Below are 24,112 nucleotides of genomic sequence, written 5' to 3' on the forward strand. Positions count from 1 at the left end.
CTTCCGAAAATATCTGCCGACGATTCTCAATCCAATCTCAGCTCCCCACATTGTCACTGTATTGATATATCTTTTAACCTATGCTCACGTTGGCAAAAAGTATAATGTCATAAAGTGCAGGCGTGCCAGATGAACCGCATTTGCCGTTCGCCGCACTAAAAATAGTGACGAACCTTTATTTTTTCAAACGGTCAAGGCACAGCGCTCACCGGCCGGTGGCTGCATGATTGCAGCGCGAATAAATGCATTGCAGCCGCTACAATATTCAACATTTCTTTAAAATATGCCACTGGTGATGCTTCGCGTTTTTTCCTCTTCGTCGATGCTTCCTATCGGCCACCGTGTAGTGATACTGTCTGCGCCAACAGCGTCGTCTGCCCGCGACATCTGCTAGCGCGAGCTGCACGACGGGATTGCACCGCGCTCCACCGTCGGTCTTCACGGTGGCTCGCACTCGTGTCGTGCTCGTCCCAGCCGAACGTAAGGCACTGCACGAGTGGAATCCAGCCGAACGTGGAGCACCGCACGAGTGCGTGGAAAACTCCACGAGTGCCGTCAGCCGAAGACACCATTAGTCACATGGTATGGGCATGCCCGAAAAATCCAGCTATTGCGAGAATCAATGAAAACAACTGATGAAGATTGGGAGGCGGTGCTGTCCACCTCACACCCGGTGGACAGAGCGACGGCAAGAGCAAGAGCCACGGCAAAGCCAGCGCTCCTGGAATGAGGGCCCACCCAACTAACCTCGATTTACTCGGTTCATTAAATGTTTTTCACACACACACACACGCGCGTCTCGGGGCCTCTCCTTAGCTATTCTTCCTCCTTGGAGAGCACCCAGATTGGGAACGACCAGAGGACTCGCGTGATCATGACATGACAGAGAAGAACGACGTTCTCCGGAAGGACCTTTAATATCATGGAGGTGGTACCGGACCCACCCACACTCCAAAGCACGACTGACGACACTGGTGGTGCCATAGTTAATGCAACGCACGTATCCACATGTTGCCCGCAAAAGACATTCCAACAAAAGGTCCACCTTTGTGCGTACTTCCGAATGCACCGCATAAATATCAACTGCACCACCTAATTCTAAAGACGGCTTCGCCCTTGTACAGGCTACTATAATTATACTAAAAACAGTGGCCGCAGCGTTTAGTCGGATGGGACATCAAGAATGACGAACCGCCGCTCGGAGCCCGGGACTGGAGGTCGTCCGACCTTGTAGAAAGCGTCCATATAGTGACACTAAAAGCTGCTGTCCTATTAATAGTTATGGCTGCGAACGGAGCGAACCGCGGGATAATAATATAAACAGCGATGCTTTAGGCACCGTGGAAACAGACGCCTCGGCGGTAAAGCTTATGCAATGTCGCACTAACTACATCTGACGGGCTTAAACGGTGGCCGGCGCCCCAAGCGCTGAGGTAAGCCGTCGCGCCTGATGTCCTAAAGTGGCTCTGAAGCACCTGCGCTGAGGAGAGCACACAAACTCGCTCAATCAGTGAATCGTGTTGTCATGAACTCCTGCGACAAATAATACAGTTCTACGCTCAGCAGAGAACTTACAATGACGCGCGAAAGTTGGCAAGCCTCTTCCGGCGACACTTTTGTAGCCATGGCCTCCTCCGTTTCACTCTGCTGCATGGATATTGGTGATATTCTTTCAGACGTCACACAGCTATACAATGGCCGCAGCCAGTCAGGTGCGTCTCTCCAGCAAAGTCAAGAAAAGAATCATTCTTTACCAGCGTAGGACGAGGCCGCAGGGGAATCGTTTGGCTTTTCTCTGACCGGGCTTGATTACACATCTACGCTTTAATATAAGTTCTCGAAAAGGAAACTCGCGCAGCAAACCTGTGTATGAAATTACGGACAACGCTTCGAGACATCGGTGCAAGAAAGAACTCGGAAGCTGCGAGTACTGGCGTTTTCCGTGGTGCTGAGGTTATCGGCACGGCATTAGATTTGAACGCGGCCGTGGTGCTGGGTCTCAGTCTCGAAGGAACGAATTGATGCCTCGAATCAGTTCGATACAGTGACAGTCGCTTTGCGCTTAGCCACTTATTCATAATGCCGTGTCAAAAGAATGCAAATAAAAACTTTGCTCAGTACATGTGATGTCACGTCTCTTTCTTGGGAATGCCGGTCAAGGCGGTCCCGGAAAGTGCGTGTTGCAATGATATTGCTAAATAAATGAATAAGCAGCCGATGTGTTGACTAGCAATGTTCATCAATTGTCTTCTCGACATTAGACAAATTATGTTAATCTTGTAGCCCCGTGCCGTCTCCTACGTCATTATCCTCACCTTATGAGTTGGAAAGCCGACAGAAATCTCGAATTCAACAGACAGCAGACAGGAGCTTTAATGTCTATAGAGGCATTAACAGGAATGCCACGGCGCTCTTTAGTCTTCAGGACGGTTACAAACCTTCCGAAAATATAGTATGCTCGCCATGTGAAAGTCTACTGAAGAACGCTACCTCCAATACTTACAGTTTACCCCTCTAATATCAAACTAAGAATGCAAACACCCTAGTAGCGCTTTATTTTTTATTGCATGCATGCTCCCCCAGAACTACCGAATGAGCAAGTTTTGGCCTGGCACGCCTCCTTAAGCCTACGCGCTTATTTTAGACATAGGTTGTGGAGTCGCATTGCGTGTCGAAATTAAATTAACGAAGACACAGTACTGGGTCGACCTAACGGCGAAGAAGTTTCTATAAACGGGCTGTGGAGTTTTTATTCCAGCTTTCATTCTTGTTTGCTCGGTGCACCGCGTCGTTCCGGTAGCCGAATTTATAATATATCCGAGCTGGGTCGTGAAAAAATGCGGAAAGAGTCAAGCTATCACAACGCTCGGCGCGGACTTTGGTACGCGTTGCGGTCTAAAAGTGCCCTGAACAGAGATGAAAAGGGAATATTTTAACATTAAAAAAAAAATACCTCCAAAGAACAGCTATTTTACACTTGAGCTTTAAGGAAGAAGTGGGTTTCGGATCATAACCAAGATATTTTAAAGGTTCTGCCCAATTATATTCAATATTTATTTTTTTACCGCCCCTCGCCACTGCGTCAAGTGGTGCCACACATCCGCTGTATACCTTTACGCTGTAGAATAGATGAGGCTAATGATATAAAGATGGGATGGAATCGAGGAAAAAAAAGTTATAATATATTGCATGGCCCAAGAGCATATTAGGCGCTCTTGAACGGTAATTCAAGCAACTGGTTTTAAGCTTGCTATTTTCCATTAATTAAACTGGGTTGTTAGTAAAACGGCTAAGAAGAACAATAACTTCGCTTCTTTAGTTTTTTGATGAATCAGTTTCGGACACGCGCTTTTGGAAAGCCTCCGCTGCAAAAAACAAACTACGCTAATCGCCCCAAGGGCACTCCTGAGCATTGGAACACACTATATGTGCTCATTCTTGATTCCTCACAGCCTCACAAGCTATAGTGCGCCTACAGCTTTTCCCGTCAGGCCTGCATTTCTCATCCGCCGCTCCCCTATGGCTAACGTCAAATGTGAAATTGCAGCCCGATTCAAAGATCTTCAGAACTAAAATTTTCAGTTCATTCAAAACCGTGCCCACTTAGACATATTGCGAATATGGGCTGATTTATTGGCTGACTTCGAGCAAAATATTCTCTTGCTTTCCTAAGGATCATAGTTCAGATGTATGGGGCCTCTTCTTTCACTCTTTCCTTTATGCCTTCCCTTTGGGAACTGTACGGACTTCCACCCTGAACGAGACAGTTACTGCACCCTTCCTTTCCTCATGACAAATTAATAATATTACTATCAGCTGTTTCGTGTGTAGAGATGTTGGCGGCGGCTCCAGTGATAACGATGGTGGCTTATAGTTGGGACGGCCTGCATGGGTCGTCTTCCACAACGTTATTTACGGCTCTCTAGTGGGCACTAAATGACCGAAACACATATTACCGAATTCAGTCTTCCTTGCAAGTGTTATACGTATTGTACCGATGGAATGGAGGATTGAACAGGTGGAAGTGGAACTTCCATGCATGATTTTTTTTTTACCAATGGAATGAAAACGAAAATTGGTTAGTGAATAATTTTGTGCGTTACAAGCGATATATAATATATACGTAGTAATGTCATAAAGGAATTACACTGTATTCTGCATCACGTACTTTTTGCGCTAGGCTGCTGTCCCGAAAGACCCTGGTTCGAACCCGGCCGCGGCGGTCGCATTTCTATGATGGCGAAATGCTAGAGGCCAGTGCACTTTGCGATATCAGTGCACATTAAAGAACCCCGGGTGGTCGAAATTATTCTAAGCCCTCTGCTACGGCATCCCTCATAGCCTGGGTCGCTTTGGGACGTTAAACCCCATAAACCAAACCAAGCATACTTTTTGCATTTAAAACGATAGGAGTATACATTGAACGCTCACTGTTGTGGCACCAGTGCCACAGTGAAATCGGCCTCTCAGATATCGCAGTTTTGTATGTGATAAATTTCAAAGTTTCGCTTCCTTTCCTGGCTGAACGCAAACCATGGAGTTCAACAAAGCTTTGGAATAAAAATGAATAAAGATTAGACGCTTCGTGAATATTGCATGCAGCGTTGGTATTAAATATCGCCTCTGGCAAAGGTTTCGTACAAGAACAAGGCGTTATTTCAGTTCAAACAAATAAATCCTTCTTGGATGGACGGAAGTCTTAATGGATTAATATTTCGGAGATAATGAGGCAACCTGAATTTTTTTTTCGGAGTCACTATAAACAGCATACTTCGAATCAATTCTCGCAGAGCACGTCAACTGTATGGGCCTACAGCCCAGAAATTTGAGCGGACAAAATAAAGATGCACTCGCAGTGTCCATGGCCAAGGGTCGCTCGCCTCGTCCGACGGAACGGTGGCAAACTCGGCCAGCGAGCATCACCGCACCGCCTCGGGTTTGGCTGAACACCGCGGTGAAGCCGATTCGAGCGTCACAAAGGCCAGGCCGCCGCGGGCCGCAGCATCAGGATAGGCCGAGCGCTGGAAAAGAACGGCCCAGGAGCGGCTGCTATTCGTCCGAGCCTCGCAGCACTGCCTTCGGCGCGGCCGTCGCGTAAACACGGCGCCAGGCGTGCGGCCGGCCCCCTCCCCCGCCCGCGAGCGTGGGGCCCGACGGCGCAGAAGCGGCCACTTGGTCGGCCCCGAGTGGCGCACAAGTGGGCCCCGCGAGAGTCCTCCGGAGGACCCAAGTGCGATGCTGGCCAGCTCGGCGACGCCCTTCTCCGTCAAGGACATCCTCAACCTGAGCGACAGCGGCGTGGACGAGCTCGACCCGCAGGCGCTGCTCTACCAGGCGCAGAGCCTCGAGAAGGCCTTCTTCGAGGAGGCCTGCCACGAGGGCCTGCTCGACCCAGACGCCCTGCTGCTCCCCGCCGAGGCGGCGGCCACGGCGGCTGCGACCGGCGCCGGGGGCCAGAGCGCGCCGCACCTCTGCCTGCCCTACCACGCGGCCTGCTTCGACGGTGCGGGGCTCGAGCCGGCCTACGCGCAGCAGCACGACGAAGGGCCGCCGCCGCACCTGGCGCAACACTGCACCACCGGCCGCCCCGACCTGCTCGGCCAGCAGTTTGTCAACGACGCAAGTAAGTCATCCTCGTAGCACGACGGTGCTCGTTGACAAGTGCCCCCGAGAGCCACGATGGCTGCCGGCTGCACCTGTCAACGCCGCGTCGCGACGAGCACGTTCGTCGCGAATACCATTAACGATAGATAAGTATAGAGGTTTGTGTCGAGAGGTAAGTGCCTACTGCGAAGACCACGCGTGTTGTTGGAGGCTCCGAAGCGGTGTCGCTAACCTGGTGCGCTTGCCCATTCACAAACTGTACCTCGTCCTGAGTAAGAAGAACCGGGAAATAACAGTAGGAAAGCGACTTGCAACACCATGCACGCTTTGTGACCTTACCATCAGATGCACTGAATAACGAATCGCCGTCTCTCATTACTTGCCCAGGGGTATTCTATTAATCAGGGAAGGAAAATTAATCTTGTTGACGCTCAGAAGCTGGTACGAAAATAATTTTTCTATGGTTATCAAGAATTCCCTCGCCTGCAGTTAGGGTGGGCGTCGGCCCACAGTTTGCATCCGTATTGCGTATATCGCATGCTAAAGTGACCTGGAATGTTCGCTGAATTTTTCACGCTACCGGCAGCATGACATTTTTGCCAGTCACCGCCGTAGCCGCTATGAATAGCGCCGTTTACCCATTGTTCTGACCCTCTTCAGTAATGCCTTTTGCTGTTGTTGCCAAGCGCATCAAGCAACCTCAAGCAACACGCAAAGGTCGTGGCTGCGCACCCGGCGCTTTCTCTGTTCTTCTATTTTCTTTGAACACATCGCTCTCCAGGTGCTAACAAGTGCTGGCCTCATTTACTGTGTGGCCGATATCGTTGTTCTTTCCCGACCAGCCATTGATGGACGCCTTCATCTTCACTCTTTTTTTGCTTTGCCTATCTCACCACCCCAGAAACCCGTGATGTCGCTCTTGGCGATATTCAAGGGCACTCGTATGCACTGCTCAGTGAGACTTTGTTCAAAATGTGCCAAAGCAAGGACAGACTGAACTATAAAACGTGTGTATATGAAAGAGTCCCATGTTCTCAGCGGTAGGAAAAAGCCATCATCGTGCTGGGATACTTTTTAGGTGCCTGGAAAATATATGCGCATTGCCTGTACTAAAGCAGCTTCGCAGGCTTTGGATAAGTGGCGTGCCTGGCCTAGCAGCCTACACACCCGCGAGATGCTAACGCGTTGCCGTTGACCTTGCATCAGAAGCAATGGACCCATATAGACAACGCGGTCACGGTTGAAGATCTCATCAATGTCTTTTACGGTACCAGTGTTTCTAGATGTGGTACATTCCCACGCACTGGAAAACTGCTGAGCATTGGATTGTCGCGGCTTGTTCGCACTAAAATTCTACAGGGCAGTAATGTTGTTGGACAAGAGACCACTCCGAAGTTCTTCGATCAGCTGCTGCAAAGTGACCTTCCAATAACGAACTTTGTGAGGTTAGACTGAACGAGAATATTCAGCCATACCAGTTGAACGATTAAGTGTATCTGTACGGGTGAATGTGTTTTGGCAAAACAAAGTGCGAGCCCTGATATTTTTTTTGTTTTAGCATGACGTGTTTCTAAACCGTTGTGGTTAGTCTACTTTTGTTTTTACGTAACCTTGCCGTTTGTAATTTGACGTTGCAGCTTGACAGAAGAATACTATGGGGACTGAAGCTGCAGAAAGTTACCAGTGAGAGTACGTACTTTAGACAGCACAAAAGCGTAAACTAAGCTGTCTGGCCGCACTGAATTCACCGGTGCAATGACCTCCCTCAAAGACTTATGCTCCAGTCAGCATAGCCCTGTGTTCTTTACGTTCATACATACGTGCTTTAAGTTCATACATGGTGCATTATTTCTCATAGTAAATGACGATCTTGGCTGGCGCCAAGAATATAATGTTACAAACAAAAAATAAGAAAGCGCTTGCCTCTGCTGTAACATGATCTTTTTGATCATCTTAAAGCAACAGACAAGCTACAGTTGGCATAATGACGGACACATCATGTACTCCGTTTGGAAAAAGAATGGTTAAACAAGCTATGTATTGTATATTACAATTTTTTGTCACTAAAGCAAGAGCTGCAGCTGGCGCCAGCAAGTCAGACGCCGAATTAATAATGTATCTGGCACGTATAGCTTGAACATGTATCAACACGTCACGTTGGTACAAAGGTGGTCGCTGCCAAATGTCATTCTGTAAATGAAAACATAGGTAGCAGTACTGAGGCTAGAAAAAAAGGTTATTAGAATACAGAAGCTACGAACTCTGATTCATGTAGGGTGTAAATAATAATCATCAGCCTGACTGCGCCCACTGCAGGACGAAGGCCTCTCCCATATCTCTCCGGTTAATCTTGTGCCGTGCCAGCCGCGACCACCTTATCTCCCCAACCTACTTAATCTCATCCGCCCACCTGACTTTCTACCGCCCTCTGCTACGCTTGCCTCATCTTGGAATCCACTCCGTTGCCCTTAAAGACCATCGGTTATCTTTCCCTCGCATTACATGCCCTGCCCAAGCCCATTTCTTCCTCTTGATTTCAATTAAAATGTCATTAACCCGCGTTTGTTCCCTGGCACACTCTGCTCTGTTTCTGCCTATTAACGTTGCACCTATCATTTTCCTTTCCATACCTCGCAGTGTGGTCCTAAATGCAAGTTTTTGTTAGCCTCCACGTTTCTGCCCCATGCGTCAGTACCGGCAAGCTGCTATATACTTTTTTCTCTTGAGGGATATTGCTAAATTGTCGTTCATGATCTCAGTTACTCCTATTACTACAACCTGCCAAATGCGCTCCACCGCATTCTGAATCTTCTCGTTTTTTTTTGACTTAACAAGGCAGCATCGTCAGCGAAGCGCATATTACTAAGGTATTCTCCATTAACTCTTATCCCCAACTGTTCCTAATCCAGGTCTCCGAATACCTCCTATAAACGGATGCTGAATAGGTTTGGAGAGATCGTGTCTCCCTGCCTGACAACACGCCTATTGGAATTTTATTGCTTTCTACGGAGGATTATGGTGCCTCTGCAACATTTATAGACATCCTCCAGTATTTTTACATAGAGCTCTTCTACACCCTTACTCCGTAATTCCTGTATGTCTGCTGAGGTTTCAGCAGAGCCAAATAAATAAATAACGGACCATAAATCTCCTAGGCCCGCCGATGCGAAGGAAATTAGACAGTATACTTCGCAGTCTATAGCCTAATTCGCGGTCTATAGTCTTGCGTTAGTTTTGAGGAAAGCAATGACGCAGAAACATGCTCACTTCGTCGGTGGACACCACAACCGCGCCGCGAGGTAAAAAAAAAACAGCACCAACGCTGAATAAAAGCTCCAGCTAGCAGCCAATGATCGTGTTTGTAAGTTTTTTCGTTCGCGTTTCTGCGCTGCTGCCTGGGGCGCAGTATATATTTGTAGCGAAGTTACATGCTTGTAGAGCTGTGTATCGTTTGTAACGTCTTGTGGATGTGCAAAAAATACCACGGGCTTACAAAGCACGTCATATGCACAAATACTGGGAATATATTTTTGGTTAATCAAGGGTGAGTTTCACGAAACCGACGCCCTGCTGCGGCGGCGTTGCGTTCCAAGAAGGTTTGGCGTGCGGAACTACGTAGTTTGCTCCGTTGCATGAACGTTTCGTCGGTACGCTCAGTCATTTTTGTCATAGTTTTGCTGTAAAAGTATACTTTAGGACTGTCCTGTTACATGAATGTTTGCACGCTGACAAAACAGAAGAGCCACTAAGTGTATTCGCGCGAGTTTTCTTGTGCCAGCAATGCAAAGAGAACATGGCAACAGGAAGTGTTTCCCTCGGGACCCGACGATGACCAGGACTCCGATTTCAATCCGGTTTACACATTTAAGGAAATATGCGATTACTACAAATCCACCCACCAAACTCTTCCCACTCCTTGCAAAGGGCTGGGGAAGGCCAACGAGCGGGTACTCCTGCGCCTGCTCACTAACACGATGCTGTGCCCGGCAACTCTCAAGCATTTCAATACTGTGGAGAGGTGTCGGACACCTACCACATGGTGTGGGCCTGCCAGCAGAACCCATCCCTACCCCCTATCCCAAACCCCACCCGAGAGGACTGGGAGGCGACCCTGTCCGGCTGCTGCACCCTCCAGGCCCAAAGGGCCTTAACGCAGCGTGCCCGGGCTGCGGCAACCGCCAATGGGGTGCCTGACTAGGCATCCCCACCTAGTGGTTGTAAGGGCGTGACCCTTCAGGACACGGACCCCAACACCTCTCTCTATAATTAATAAATGTTTTTACCACCACCACCTCCGCGGTATGTGGAACGCTTGGCTGGATTATGATTATGAGAGATGATTTGCTTGGACTTTTGAAAATTTGAGGTGCGATTTATTAACAAACAAAGCTGAGCACAGATCAGTAACGGGCACATTTCAAGCGCTAGGAGTATTGTGCATGACTGTCCATGTAATAGCGGGCCTTATTAAGGCGCGTCTGTACGGCGCTTTGTTATCCGCAGAGATGGAGCGCGGGGTGATGTAATTATTTAATTCGAATTCCGATTCATTATGACTTTTTTTTCGCTTCACTTTGCCCCATGCCTTCACTCCCACTGGAATCCTGCACTCAGATGGGCGAATGGTAAGAACTAAAAAGAATCGGACAAAAAGAATGCATCATAGCGGCCTTGCATTCATTACGTGCCTTCTATCCACTGCTTATACGAACAGAGAGCGCAAGGCGCGGCTGCTCCGTGGAAGCAGTCTTTCCGGAAGGCCACCTTATTCCCATCGCTTTCCATCGGTGCATCAACGTTCGCGTCCAAGGCAACACGAGGTCAATAAAATTAATGAGCGTGAAAAAAACGCAAAATTAGGACACCTTTAGCAGTTAAAAGTCATGTGACAGTGACTCGCAAATTTTTCCAACTTTTTCTTTCTCCGCAAGCACCATAACAATTGCCGAGTCTTACTTACCTGTAGAGGTAAGTGTAAAAAAAATCGCGCCTCTGGTTTTGTCAATAATACGTTGTACAAATCTTCACCATCGATGTCGTTTATTTTAAATTCTCTCCAAAGCGCGCGTACTCAGACCCCCGAATCGCTTTCACGTCAGCCGTTTTCAAGCGCCAGACAGCGATTCCTTTCGTTTATTACTTTACAATATCGAGAAATGAAAGACTTACATCATATAGCCACTATTCTCAAACAAGTCCGGGTTAATCGCGAAATTTTAAAACAACCGCCGTTCTGCTACCTAGGCTGAGGCAAAATTCTTTCCTTCCTCAATGCTGAGCCCTGAAGCAAGACCCCCGTAACGCTGCCGTATTGAAACAATTCAGGCGTCCCCTCAAGGGCGTGAAAATAAGCAATATTAATGCGTACGTGCCACTCAGAACACCTTTCAAGAGTCCAGCAACAAACAAGCGAGGAGTGCGCACGTAACCAGAAACCCCGGTCTGGAATCCTATGTAGCAACATACAAGCGCTATTTCCCGTGCCCTCAAAATGCAGCTGTTCTAAAATTTCTTCACTCCTCTACCATTCCCAAAGCCCAGCTTTCTTAGACGTCACCTTTAATATTGTTAGATCCTGTTATGTACGCACTGACGGGAGTGGTCTAACCTTCCGATGTATCGCAATATCTTGCCTTTAATGTTTGTTTTGCGCTCGAGCCGAGTAGGCAAGATCGCCATAGGAAACCAATGGGATGCGTTTTTGACAACATATTGCAGAAAGCTGCAAGCGTTCCGAGGAGGGAGCTGCAGATACATTGACGATTGTGGCGCAACTTGCGAAAAAATTCCGTTCATAAACAACGTCCCGTTGGAAAAATGCGCTTGTCCGGAATTTATGGATATGCTTATTCCCCCCCGACGACATTGCTTGCTTGATTGTTTCGGTCGCGAGCATAATTGCGGGTTTTGATATCTTGATGGCAGGTCTCCTTCTCCCACTCTTCTATTTATTTTTACCCGCACTTTTCCCCTTATTTTTCTTCTTTCTTTTTCTCCTTGTGCCCTCCTTCCTCTACTACTGTCGCAGCTCGCGTTCACGCCAGAGAACCCATTGACAGGTTTCCCGTAGTGCGGCATGTCTCAATGTCACCAACTCCTGTCACCGCGGTCTCAGCTCTTCCCATGTGCGTCATACCCGAAGCCTCTCGGATCCTTCCTATCGGAGTCCTCTTTGCTTGGCCGACCCTGGGCAACTCCCTCTCCGCTCTTGCGAATTACTCCTCAATGCCAAAAAGATGACAGGCCCGCTTCGGATGTCGGAAAGCCGCGACCTCTGTGTGCACGCCGGCACCGCTCAGGACCACCGTCGTATCGGGTGTCACATCGCTTCGGGAGCGGCGAGACCTGCTGCAGCTAGCGTTTGGACTCTGCTCTGTTTCCGTGCAGCCGGCGCCATTCTGCCGACCGCGTACCAGTGCACGCACTTCTGCGTCACATCGCGTTCACCGCTGCTTGAGCCGCACGCACAGCCCGGTCTCCCCGCACACGGGGATGACCCAACCGCACACTACAGAGAGCTGGTGTTTGTATTTTTCTTTAAGGCCTTTTTTGCGTTATACGTACACACACAAAAGTGAGACGTTGACTGGAGGTGCGAAAAGAATTTGGAGTAGGCGAAGCTGATAATCTGGGAAAGTCACGTGGAAATTTTGATCGGTTGCAATTCTGGCACTCCAGGGGAATGGCACATGGCACTCGGGACGAGGCATCTGTCCAAAGCATGCTAAACCCTCGAGCAAGGTACATAACTGCATGCTTACTCCGATCCAAACCGACAAAGTTCATTCATACCTACATACATCTCAAAAACGGTGTTCCAACGTATGTTTACGGAGGACTGTCAGTAAGCATAACTACCTCAGAAAATTTTAGGCTGTGCATGTGCTCTCAGTGGGGTACTATTCAGCTGGTCCACCTTCAGTGCTCTGTTAACTAAACACCGTTATTACTGCCGAAACAATAAACATCAATTCAAGAGTAGGAGAATGCTCTCGCATGCTCATTCCAACTACCAAGTGCCCGCGCGATATATCCAGACAGCGTATTTTTGTTTTTGTTTTTTGGTAGTCAGGTCAAGAATAATATTGTGATTGGAATCTTTTGGATGGCATAAATTTATCGTCTGCAGAACGGTAGCTTGTCGAGACAATATACTGAATGGGGGTATGGATTGCAAGGAGTGCAAATAACTGATCTGTTCGACAATTGGGCCTGCCAGAGATGTCCAGCTTTCGGTGATAACGACGTTCATTAAATGCTTTCTGCGTTCAGCTTACAAGGAACGCCTCTGACAGATGTTGACTAGTTGTCGTTCTACGTGTTTGACGTTCGGTCATTTGAGGTGCCCAATCAATATTCGTAGTTTCCTTCTGGACATTAGATCCAAACACCTGACACACTAAATTCCAGAGAAACAGCGCCGACTAGCGATGAGGACGAGGATATACGGATGAACGGAGTGAAGCTCAGGTACTACACATCTCTGAATAATTTCCCCCTCAGGCAGTAGAAGCCACCCGGGTCACAATATGAAAAACAAAACTCATGTGTGTACAGTTTTGCTCCCGGAGGGAGGAGCGATTTTCGCCCTGCGGCAGCAATGCGGCTGGAGTCCTCCCGAAAAGTCACGGAAAGAAGCAACGCAGTAATAACGGCGGAAGTTTGTTTCGTAACTGTGTACGGACCGACAAATCGGCTTTAAAACTGTGAGCAGGCTTTCGTGAGCAGGCTTTCGGAGCAACACCTCACTTCTCCACCCGGCGGGGCGAATGGAAGCAGTCGAGTAGGTCCCGGTGGGGATCGGAATTTGCCAACTTGACAGGGGCGGATTTATGGTCGAGGATTAAAGGGATCGAGGGAGCTGCTGCCGTGCCTGATCTAGTTTCGCAGGAGCGATCCTGTACGTATCTTCTGCGCCCCTGCATATCCTAGATGCTCATTTATTCCGCGCGAATTTAGTCAGTCACTGCAATATGAACTGTTGGGACACTGTCGGTGTGCAGTTGCCGAGAAGCGCTTGCCATTAGTCGTAATCAACATTAGTTTGTCAAGCCGTTGTTTTGACCTGAATCTAAAAATTAAGCATTGTTCGTGCTGTAGAGTGTTATTCCCTCACCCTGTTAAAAAAATAATAAATCGCAAATACTTCTCTTGTGCAAATACCGATTATTTTATTTTATTTTCTGCTTAAGTTTGTGTCCATTATTTTTTCCAGTGGAACCCTTAGTGAGTGCACTGATCTGTTTTAGCGAGAAAAACTTTTAAACGGTGCAGCGGAGCAACATTTACGCATTATACTGGCCCTTTAATCATTTTGTGCTCAGTGGTGAAGGACTTGACTACGTTATGTGAGAAATTGTCCTGATTTTTTGGGGGTTAAAGGTCAATAAGAAATATTTCAAGCTATGGTTGCCAGGGAGCTGAAAACGAAACATTTCTGTGCAAAACTTGCTCGCGAGATCTTGTCACTTGATCAGAACGAACCCCGTTATGTCATTTGGTAAGTCAGCACAATTCCACGCGTAGTTGGGAATCGCTTTAGACGAACCATGAATATTTTCATGCGGTTCTGAAACTGAGAAAAACGGGGAACACCATGCGGCGTCATCCTCTCATCTCGAGAAGGCTTGCACGTCAAAATCGAGAATCAAGTACAAGTGGCATTTATGACTCTGGGGTCATTCCGAACCAATTGGTACCCCGTGGTCAAACAGCAGATCAGCGGATTCGCCGAGAAGTTCTTGAACGTTCGATGAGTGTTGTACACGTGAATGGTGAGGTAGCCACTTCGTGGATCGTTCGCTGTAATAACGCATTTAGCGACTTTTTGCTGCATTTTAGAGTGTATCCTGGAGAGTGTATATATGGAAAACCTATTTAAGTGGTTTCAAATTCACTGGAGGGCCCAGGCGGGGCTCTTCGATGATTCTTTTCTTGTTTTTCATGGAGATAAGAAAGAGCTTGCAAGGGCACCATTTCAAAGAGAGCGACCAACGTTCAAAGACCACGGCACAGGCTCCTAAAACGCCCGTTGTTAAAGGGACTATGCAAAGAATTCAAAGTCGCTTGTAAATGTTTTCTATGTTTAGAAATGATGTTAAAATCGCGGAATAAAGACGTCACTGTACCATGACGTCGCCAGGCCACCACACACTGTTATTCGCTGGAGCCACGGCAGCCACGATGTCACGGGCACACTTCCGGTAGCCGTGAAAATCGTCTGCTCGTGCCGCCGCGCGACCCTTTCGGGCAAGCGCGGGCCATTGCATTGCCTTCGCGCATATGGTTTCAATTTTCCTCTGCCGCCTCCTTCTGTCCGGAGTTCCGGAGCCACTCGCACGGCTCTTCGTGGGCACGCATAGGGCTCGATGCCCATCACGGCCGTAAGAGCGAGCAGTCGCACCTCGAGGTCCGGGTTTATTACTGCTAGCTACAACAGACAAGCAAAGAAACCCGACGCGCGCCGCAATCCAGGAAGGCGAAGAGAGACCGGAGAGAAGCCGCCACGCCGCCGACGCTGCTGCTGGGGTGCTAGGAGCGACAACCGGAAGTTGCAAAGCGAACGTCATCTGATGACGTATTCATGGGCGGGGCCCAGTCCCAGACATATTTTCTTTATTTTTGTCTGGTTCCCCGCGTGTACGAGTTGAGGGGGGAGAGGAGGAGCGTAATTTTTAATCGTCTATATCTTCGTTATTATTGATGCTAGCTTAAAAATTCTTGCGTTGGGTGACGAGTGATGAAATGCCTATCTCTCGTCTGCTTTACGTAATCTCAATTAATTTATTGCATAGTCCCTTTAAAGACCGTGGCAGGCAGATTCGCTGATATGGTTATGCGCATTCGCGTTGGCCATAATTAGGAAGCTGCAACATTTTTTTAGCGTTCTTTGCGATGAAGTCGTCTTTATAAATAATTCTCATACCTTTAGTTTACACCTCCCAGAGAAGCTTCATCATCATTAGTCTAATTTCTGCGCTGGCTGCTGTCTGCGCTTAAGTTATGAGAAGAGAGGCTAGTAACGTGTCCATAAGTCTACTGAAAATTGTGGCAAATATGTATTTCAATACCCGTATCATTTACTGCAGAGCTAAAACGTAACACCGTAGAACACCCTTAATAAGCTCAATTTCTTTACTTGTAATACGGCCTAAGGCGGCTTACCGCGACTGGTAAATATGTACCGAGCTGGGATAAAAAAGGATCACGGAAAATATAGTGACAATGTTTATCCTAGCGTGGTATGCCGAGTCAAATGCCTTGGGACATCGTGAAACACGGTGTATGCAAGTGAGTTGTTTTTAGTGCATTTCTCTTTAAATCACAAACCTCTTCCAAATCATGTGTGTGTCTCGGTCCTGAATGAAACGAAACTAATTACCAGGCGGCACACTAATGACCTCAAGTGATGCTGACCATGCCCGAGTTTATGCACTTGTTAAGAGTAGGGTATAGGGTGGAAACTAGAGCGCCAGCTGCGCAAGTTCCGAACTTCTCTCTCTATAACCCAATAATATATATATAACCCATATCCTTCACCATAGCGGCCAGCACCTCACCACTTTCTCCTTCTTGTCCCACTATCCTCTGAAGCCCATCACCACTTCGTTCGTCTCTTCGTCACCGATCGGGACGATCGCTCGGTGGCCCCGGGTAGTGTGACGAAGAAGACGAAGCTGGCAGTGGCGTGGGACGGCGCGCTCGCGCTAGACCAGCGGCCATTAAATCATCTGATTGCCATCAGTCAACCCGTCTTATTCTTCGGATGGCCGTCATGTAACCATACAGTCAAAACACAACTACTTTCTTAAAGTATCCCTCAGTTATCACGTTTTCAACAGTAGACAAAATAAACATCTTGGCAACAAAAGTTTAGTCCAAGGCTTCACCGGAGACTCGTTATACAGTGCGTCCCAGCTAACTTTAGCCAAGGTTTAAAAATATGCCGCGGCACTCTAAGACGACTTAACCAAATGCATCTTGCTATTGTATGGAGCAACTCGCACTATTTTTGTATCGAGCTTAATTGCATAATTGGTCGAGATTAATTAATCAACTTCGCAAGCAATGAAGATAGGCGAAAAAGTCCAATGATAAAGGTGTAGAACGGTCCGCGAAACGTCCGATTGAACAGTTTTTCACTTTCCATCTGTTACCTATCGGCTTTTTTTTTACTCACTGCAGATGCCTGCGAAATACAAAAAAATACCACGTGACATGTCCACTTACGCGCCGCGATTGCAGCGCTCTCAAATGTTCCGTGTAGGAACGAACAGATGATTTAACCCGGTGTGCTGCCGCTTAAAAGGTGACAGGACAGCGACGCAGCAGCTGGCTGTGCGATATAGGCTAGCGGTATGCTTCTCTTGTGGCGCTTGATAGCGACAAGCAGACACAGTCCTTATCGCTTGCGCTCGAGTAAATCGCGCAGCCAGCGCCTGCATCGCTTCCTTGTCACCTTACAAGCGGCAGCACACCGGGTTCAATGATCTGTTCGTTCCTACACGGAACGTTTGAGAGCACTGCAATCGCGGCGCGCAAGCTCACATGTCACGTGGTTTTTTTTTTGTATTTCGCGGGCATCTGCAGTGAGCAAAAAAAAAAAGCCAATACGTAATAGATGGACAGTTATAAACTGTTCGTTTGGACATTATGGGGACCGTTCTACAACTTTCTCATTGGACTTTTTTGTCCATCTTCGTTGCTTGCGAAGTTGGTTAATTAATCTCGTCTAATTATGCAATTAAGCATAATACAAAAATATTGTGATTTGATACATACAATAGCCAGCAGCATGCATTTGGTTGCGTCGTCTTAAAGTGCCTCGGCGTATTTTTAAACCCTGGCTAAAGTTAGCTGGGACACCCTGTATGTAGCTCAGGCGATGCAGTCTTTTTTTTTTTTTTTAATGCGGTATGTTTCATGTGAGCTTCACTGAACACGCTGGCAGAAATACCAATCCAAAGAGACAAGAAAAAGAATATACATTTAAGATGAGGCGCGTAGGACGAATTTTGTTTTCGGGAGGCTGCTGTATTTTCCTTCGTGTCCCTCTGAAGTAAACGTCACCTTGGGCAATACAACAACACGAAAGAACAAAAACAAAAACGAACAGAAAGCAAAGAGCAGAAGAACGAACGCAACACAAACGATTGTGTCGATAATGTTTATGAGAGAAGAAGGCTGAGGTTCTTGAAATCAGTGTGATGGGCCAATGGGTGGCGTCTTTCACGACAATGCACAGACGCGCTCAGCGACCAAATACATATTAGTGAAGTACGTAATAAACTGTGCTACACTGTAGTGTGCTTAAATAAAAACGCAGGATAAATCAATTGCGCAAAACACTACAGAGACATTTCGATTTCCCCAAGCCTCTCCTCCGTGGCAAACTGATTTAAAAGTAGATATGATTTCAGGGTGAAAAATAGAAATATATGATGAGACGATCTTCAATGCCGTCTTGGGAAATGGCTCTAATAAATGAGGAGCAGGAATTTATACTTCCGGGCAATGTGAGATATTTTAATCCGGAAATATTTTTTTTTCTCGTTGCCAACCGATGGCTGACTGCCAAGAAAGAAAACAAAAAAAGGCTATAAATTGTCCTGTAACTGAGTTAAAAAACTTTCCCCCGGAATGTGCAGGTAAAATTTCAATATGGAGCCGACGCAAAACTGTTGTCCCTCTTAGGAGCGCCTGCATAACAATAAGTTCACTTAATCTTTTTTGAGCTGAGAAAACATCTTCAGATGTTGCCTTATTTGAATACTGGCAACATAACGAAATCTTGTCCACGTGCTGGTGTTTCCTCTGGTAACGTTTTGTCGTTTGTTTTTCCCGTTACCCTAACGCTTTGTAATCCGCGGGGCAGCGCAGCTCCCGGCGTTAATTTTAACGATGCCTCGCCGCCTGCCTGGCATAAACACGGCCGTCATGGACAGCTGTTATTGTGGAAAGGTATCTTTTTCCCCGTTGAAATATGCAAATGTGTGGAGTATAATAAAAACCTTACCATGCCGCGCTGAAAAAAAAAGGACCATCTAAGTATGCTACAAACCCTAACGCTCCGTACAGCTGGGATTTGTAGTGTTATTTAGTTGAAACATTCAGCAGTTTTTGGTCTGAGAGGTTTACTTTTTGCCAGATAAAGCGGCTTTGTGAAGCTTTCAACATACTTGATGAGAAGCGCTGGCTTTATGGCTTGCTACTGTCTTGAGATTCCAAGCCATGCTTTAGCGAGCGGTGCGACTTTTTGTCTTAGATTTTTTTTGCTATTCTAATACAAAGTTTAACAGAGTCCAGTTTTTTGCTGCTGGTATGTAAGGGGCAGTCGGGAAGGGTAAAACCGAAAATCATTTGAATCTAATTTTCTTCAGTAAAGTGCTACACGCAGGTTGTTCAATATTCGGACTTCAGTATTTTTTTAAAAACCAAGAATGAGCAGAACGCGAAAGCCGATTTTGCGAACAGGTTATGCCACGAGGCGATACAGATAATGGTCATTGGCAATTTTATCATTTACTAAAATTGATAATAAAATTTCAGTTAGTGCAGTTATTGTCCATGTTCGTACTGGAAACTTATGGGTAGTCGTAGATCGTATTTTTAGGCTGTTCCAACTTTTGGCTGAATTCCCGTAGCGTGCCTTTGTCACGAATTATTTGCTTCTCAATTTCCGACTCTATCCGTGTGGTCGCTCAAGCGAGGCGGTGACGATCGATCGAGCCTTCAAACCCCTTCCCGATGTGACGCAGGATTGCGTGTTGCGTTTCGTCAGCAAACGGCGAAAAGCAAAAGGTGAAGCTGCTAACTATTCCCTATCACTTTCGGCATGCGTAATTGTTGCAGCAGCATATGCAACTGTCTAAGAATGCGACCACCTCCAAGCTACAAATATAAACAGGAACGCTGGCTGCAGCTACTGGAGAGTTTGTTAATGGATTCAAGGCAATTAAGAAACTGGCGATGACAATTGTTCTCTCACTTTATGTCCGTCTGGTCGCATAAGGTACGTGCAAAACTGGGTTTCGTGCACTGCTCATTGTTTACTTTTAAAAAATCTAATTTTGAACACACTGCAGCACACTAAAAACTTTCAATAGACAGAAAAGAAGGACATTAAGCGCACGCGTACAGGGCATGTGTTGCACGCCCTTCTCACGCTGTAGAGTACGGTAGCAGTGCAGAACCACCATGGTATGCCCAGTGCATACGGGTTGAGGAATGATTTCGGCAGTTGTCTTCAGGATGCTTCCAATCTGCAGCGTATGAAAAAAAAATGTCGAGCATTAATTGGCCTGGAACCTTTGAGCTCCGCTGTTTCTTTCTGGAACGATAAAATATCTCAGCACATAGGTTTCTGAGCGGGAAGGCAGGATAATAGAAACATCATGTACTGTATACAAGGATGCGGGTGTCGCATTAACTCACATATAGGCGGTCACACTTACGTGAACGCACTCAAAACATTTCGGGAACAGAACAATGAATTCCACAACCAGTAAATTTCATATGCGGAAATACAATTTGACCGTTCAGAAGCATCTTTGCCCTGGCTGTTATTTTTGTGCCTTGAAGTATTCGATGTGAAAGAAGCATGCAGCGTTCTTTGGAAAGGCAATTAGAAACGCTCTAATAAATATCTGCCCGCACATCGAGTTCGCCCGTTCAGGCGGCTTCAGCAACAAGAAAAGAAAACGACATTTTAAAGCATTGAACTTCCACAGCGGATCTTTCCGAATTAGGCAAAAACGGAATCCGCCTATGCAGGTAACTGTCTATGGCACGATGTATGAGAGTTCCTTTCGAGGCCTGCAGTCCAGTAAGCACTGGCAGTGCTTTCACCTGACGGGATCTGTAGTGCATGGCAGCGTGTCTTATGGCGTGCCCACCACATTGTCTGCTTGTTCTTGGTTGCTTGAGTGACGACTAAAGGGGGGAGATTTCGTGTTACATATCGAACGAAGCAGACTCGCCCGGCGCTTGCGTCGTTGATGTCGTTGTGCGCCCTTGGAGAATGGCACATACATGAGAGGGGTATGAGCCATTCGTACATATACGCGAGGGGTATACCCGCCACACAGTCGCGGTAACCTCGTTTTTCTTCACACAGCTCGGTATATAAACAGATAGCCTCATGAACAGAACTGCATCCATATAAAGTAGAGCGAAACGCGAGCTATGAGGCCATTGAAGAGACGTCAATATAGTGAGGGGAGTTGCATCGCCCGAGAGCCACGCATGTGAAAAGAGCGACAGAGATTGAGAATGTCCATGTCCTGGAAGTCAAGATACTTTGAAAGAAGCTTAGAGCGCTAGAACACCTGCAGCGAAAATTAAACTGAATAAACGCGCCAACGTGGCAGGTAGAGTATAAGTAACCTTGATATTCAGTAAGAGCAACAATGCATACAAGCCACAAAAATATGGCATTTTTCGCTAGCCCATTATGCGTGCTTCGTGCTGCACGAAACTCTCGATCAAATCATTCATGAACAACGGCTCTGTAACTATTGCTTAGCGTTTGAGCCTGAAGCATGTGAGCTGTTGGATGCAGTGGAGCTTTATATCTTAATCTTTACAGAACCCTGCAAAGATCTCATGGAATGCAGTCGCTTTAATATGACAAGGGGCGAAAATCGATCTTCGTGACTGTGACTTTTTAATTGTGCTTCCTACATGAATGATTTCGCCGCTCGTCTACATGCAGAAGGTTAATCCCTACAATTCAATTATTCACATCTTACGGAATTAGCAGTGGAAAAAAAAAGCAGATGTTCACTTTAGCGCCATAAATTTTGTAGGCGGTCAAACTGCGTGGCAGAAGCGGCTGATTCCCGCAGTTTTTATGGCTTTATTCATGGCTTTGACGGCGATCGATATACACTGTCGACTTCGAGAATTGGAGCTTTATCACGGGGCTTCCGATATTGATGCCTCTCATTTTTACGAGTTGTTTTAGTTTCACTAGTAGTTTCTTCGGCTACATCGTCGTTGTCTGCAGGCGCTCATCAAGGAGTTGATGTTTGCGCTCGGGCTTTCGCGCCGCAAGCAGCGGCTTACTCGCGGATTATTTAATGCGACTGCGTCGGTGATGAGCCGTCTTGGCGTTATTTGCTGAGCGTTATTCTCAGGTTTTATTGCGCTTCTGGTTTCATTTACGTGCGGAGCCCCTTTTCGCTGCACGAGATTTGGTCGTTACACCCGACATCCCGAAGATAATTCCGGTTTACTTTTAAGTGCAGCAAGCGTAGGCGCAAATGCCGTTTTCATAGAGGTCGTCGATATAACGAAATCTATGGTGAAATCTCTCACTTACTCTCCGAATGCGGGCTACCTTATCATGCGGAAGATAAGCTTTCCTGGCCTGTAGCGTAGAGAATGTAATCGTCCACTCAGCAAATAGACTTGCGGTGATCATCGAAGTAAATTAATAGAATTACCATTAACTTGCGAATGCACGGGTCATAAAAAAAGTCTTCGCAGAAAAACACACTGCTTTGCACTGATAAAAAGGCTTATCACTTATCACAACACGACTGAAAAGCAAAATGATAAATTAATAATGCATGCCGCGAAAGAACTGCCGCTTTTAATTGCTTCACCCTTGGATTAAACTATGCTTACACAAAAGTTCGCAACGAAGTCTGTCAATGCATTTGATGTACCGCAGACGACTGCTGGGTGGTCGCTTCCCCCCAAAATATCTCACTGTACTTTTAGCATTCGAAGAATCTAATTTGCCAAGCTGCTTACGCAGTGCAAAGTACTCTGAAACACATTTACACCACCTGGCTAGGTGTGCCGATGCCGTGCTGCGGTATACACGAGGGGCATATGCTCTTCTCGTTGCACCACTGGTAGAATTTAGCGCGACTCTGTTCATGCATTTTAGCAGCTTGCTTGGAGGTGGTAGTGGGTCCCGCACTCCGCGAAGGTCTCGCTTCTGCTCGCTGAGACTCCTACACGATGTCTTGTCCGAGGCGTGTTTTGGAGCCGAACGGGAATTCACTGTCCGACATATCTTGAGACGAAATCTTCCTCCTTCCTCGAGCACCTTTTCTTGTAAGCACGAGTGTCTCGAACACGCATAGAAACACGCTAGAGAGATGTTTTCGTGGTGCACTCCCTGCGGGTGGAAGCAGTGTATTGTTTCTGTTTGCTTTACCGTGACGATCCCAGTACTTGCAAGTCAAAACATCAGTTGAAGATTGCACTTGACCTGTATTGTGCCTCATGCGCGAGACATGCACGAGATCTACGGCGGGCTTGATGGGGCCAGAGTTTCGACCAGCGGGATGAACTCGGTGTGGCTGAGGAGGGTGTATGTTGGCCAGCTGGTAAACCACAATTGAAAACGAAGAGTCTGGCTTGTGTCGTCGTTGTTCTTCGTTTTTAATTATGGACCCTGGTGTGTGCGTGTGTGCGTACCACTGATTTCGCGTTTTAACTGAATGCTTGACGTGTACCACTTTTATTTAATGTGTCTTCCGGTATTCTTGGTTGCTTTCAGCTTTTTTATTCTTGTGAATTTTTTTTTCGGGGGGAGTATAAACGCCGTAAAGAACGTGGTTAAATTCACGTGAATAAGTGTTTGGATTCTTTTTGTTTTAGTAAGGGCAACGCGGTTGCCGAAGGCAGTTCGAAAACCTCCCCAACAAATCTTGCAAGTAACCAGTGGCGTTTTACTTACGGAAAGATAAACATCTTTAGCATAGTAAAGTGAAGTAACCCGCAGCTTTATATCACCTGTGTTATATTGAGAGCCCCTGTTTTACATTTAAGCTTCTTCATTAGCAAAAGCTGAACGGGGGAGACAGGTAAAGCGGAAGGAGATAAAATTTTCATTCGCGTTCACAGTCGCTCCATGTTAACCGATGAAAAATATACCACGACAATGACGGTGGCATTCGGAGGCATTATGATGGAGAAGCTTTACTTGCGAAGAAAAAAGATTGTAGCTTTTAGAGGGTTTCAGTCTACCGGAGGCGTATTACCGTCGAAGGATACCGGATCGCCAGACGCCCCTTTCACTGCGCGTGTGCAGTAGGCGTCCGGTAATCCATTATACGTCTACGTTAGTACGTCTACGCTGTGCTTAAACTATCTACCATTGCAGTTTCCTCGTGTAAGCTTAACGCTTTTTTCCGTATTCCCAGAAGAAAGTGAGCGAGCGAGAGGTTTTCTTAAAAGCCGCGCAAGTCAGTTTTGGTAATGACAATATGCCTTTGATGAATCGAATTTCCCGGAGAGAAATGGGAACATAAACCATTCATACGATGAGATTAAAAGGACTGCCCTGTACATCGACGACGTCATCTAACAAGAATAAGCAAGTTCCAACGCATAGGTAGACATATCTATTCAACCAATTTTTTTTTATTTTTTAAAGTGGTTGCAAAATGAATTGAATATCGACAATAGGGAGCAAAAAGGAAAACTGCAATCCCATTGTCGGACAAGAAATTTTCACTGCAGGTTACTTGTAACCTGTAATATTTATAGC

The 24,112-nt window shown here is 46.8% G+C and overlaps 1 protein-coding gene across 1 annotated transcript in view; it reads left to right on the top strand.

Annotated features, from left to right (window-relative positions):
* Positions 1 to 5,176: 5,176 nt before the first annotated feature.
* Positions 5,177 to 24,112, top strand: part of LOC144113430 (homeobox protein Nkx-2.5-like) — a 66,901-nt gene continuing 47,965 nt past the window's right edge. The window contains exon 1 of the mRNA XM_077646502.1: positions 5,177 to 5,623. Within this exon, the coding sequence (XP_077502628.1) occupies positions 5,236 to 5,623 (388 nt within the window). The 5' untranslated portion in view covers positions 5,177 to 5,235. The remainder of the gene's footprint in view (positions 5,624 to 24,112) is intronic.

The sequence above is a fragment of the Amblyomma americanum genome, chromosome 1, assembly GCF_052857255.1.
Source record: "Amblyomma americanum isolate KBUSLIRL-KWMA chromosome 1, ASM5285725v1, whole genome shotgun sequence".
Classification (NCBI taxonomy): domain Eukaryota; kingdom Metazoa; phylum Arthropoda; class Arachnida; order Ixodida; family Ixodidae; genus Amblyomma; species Amblyomma americanum.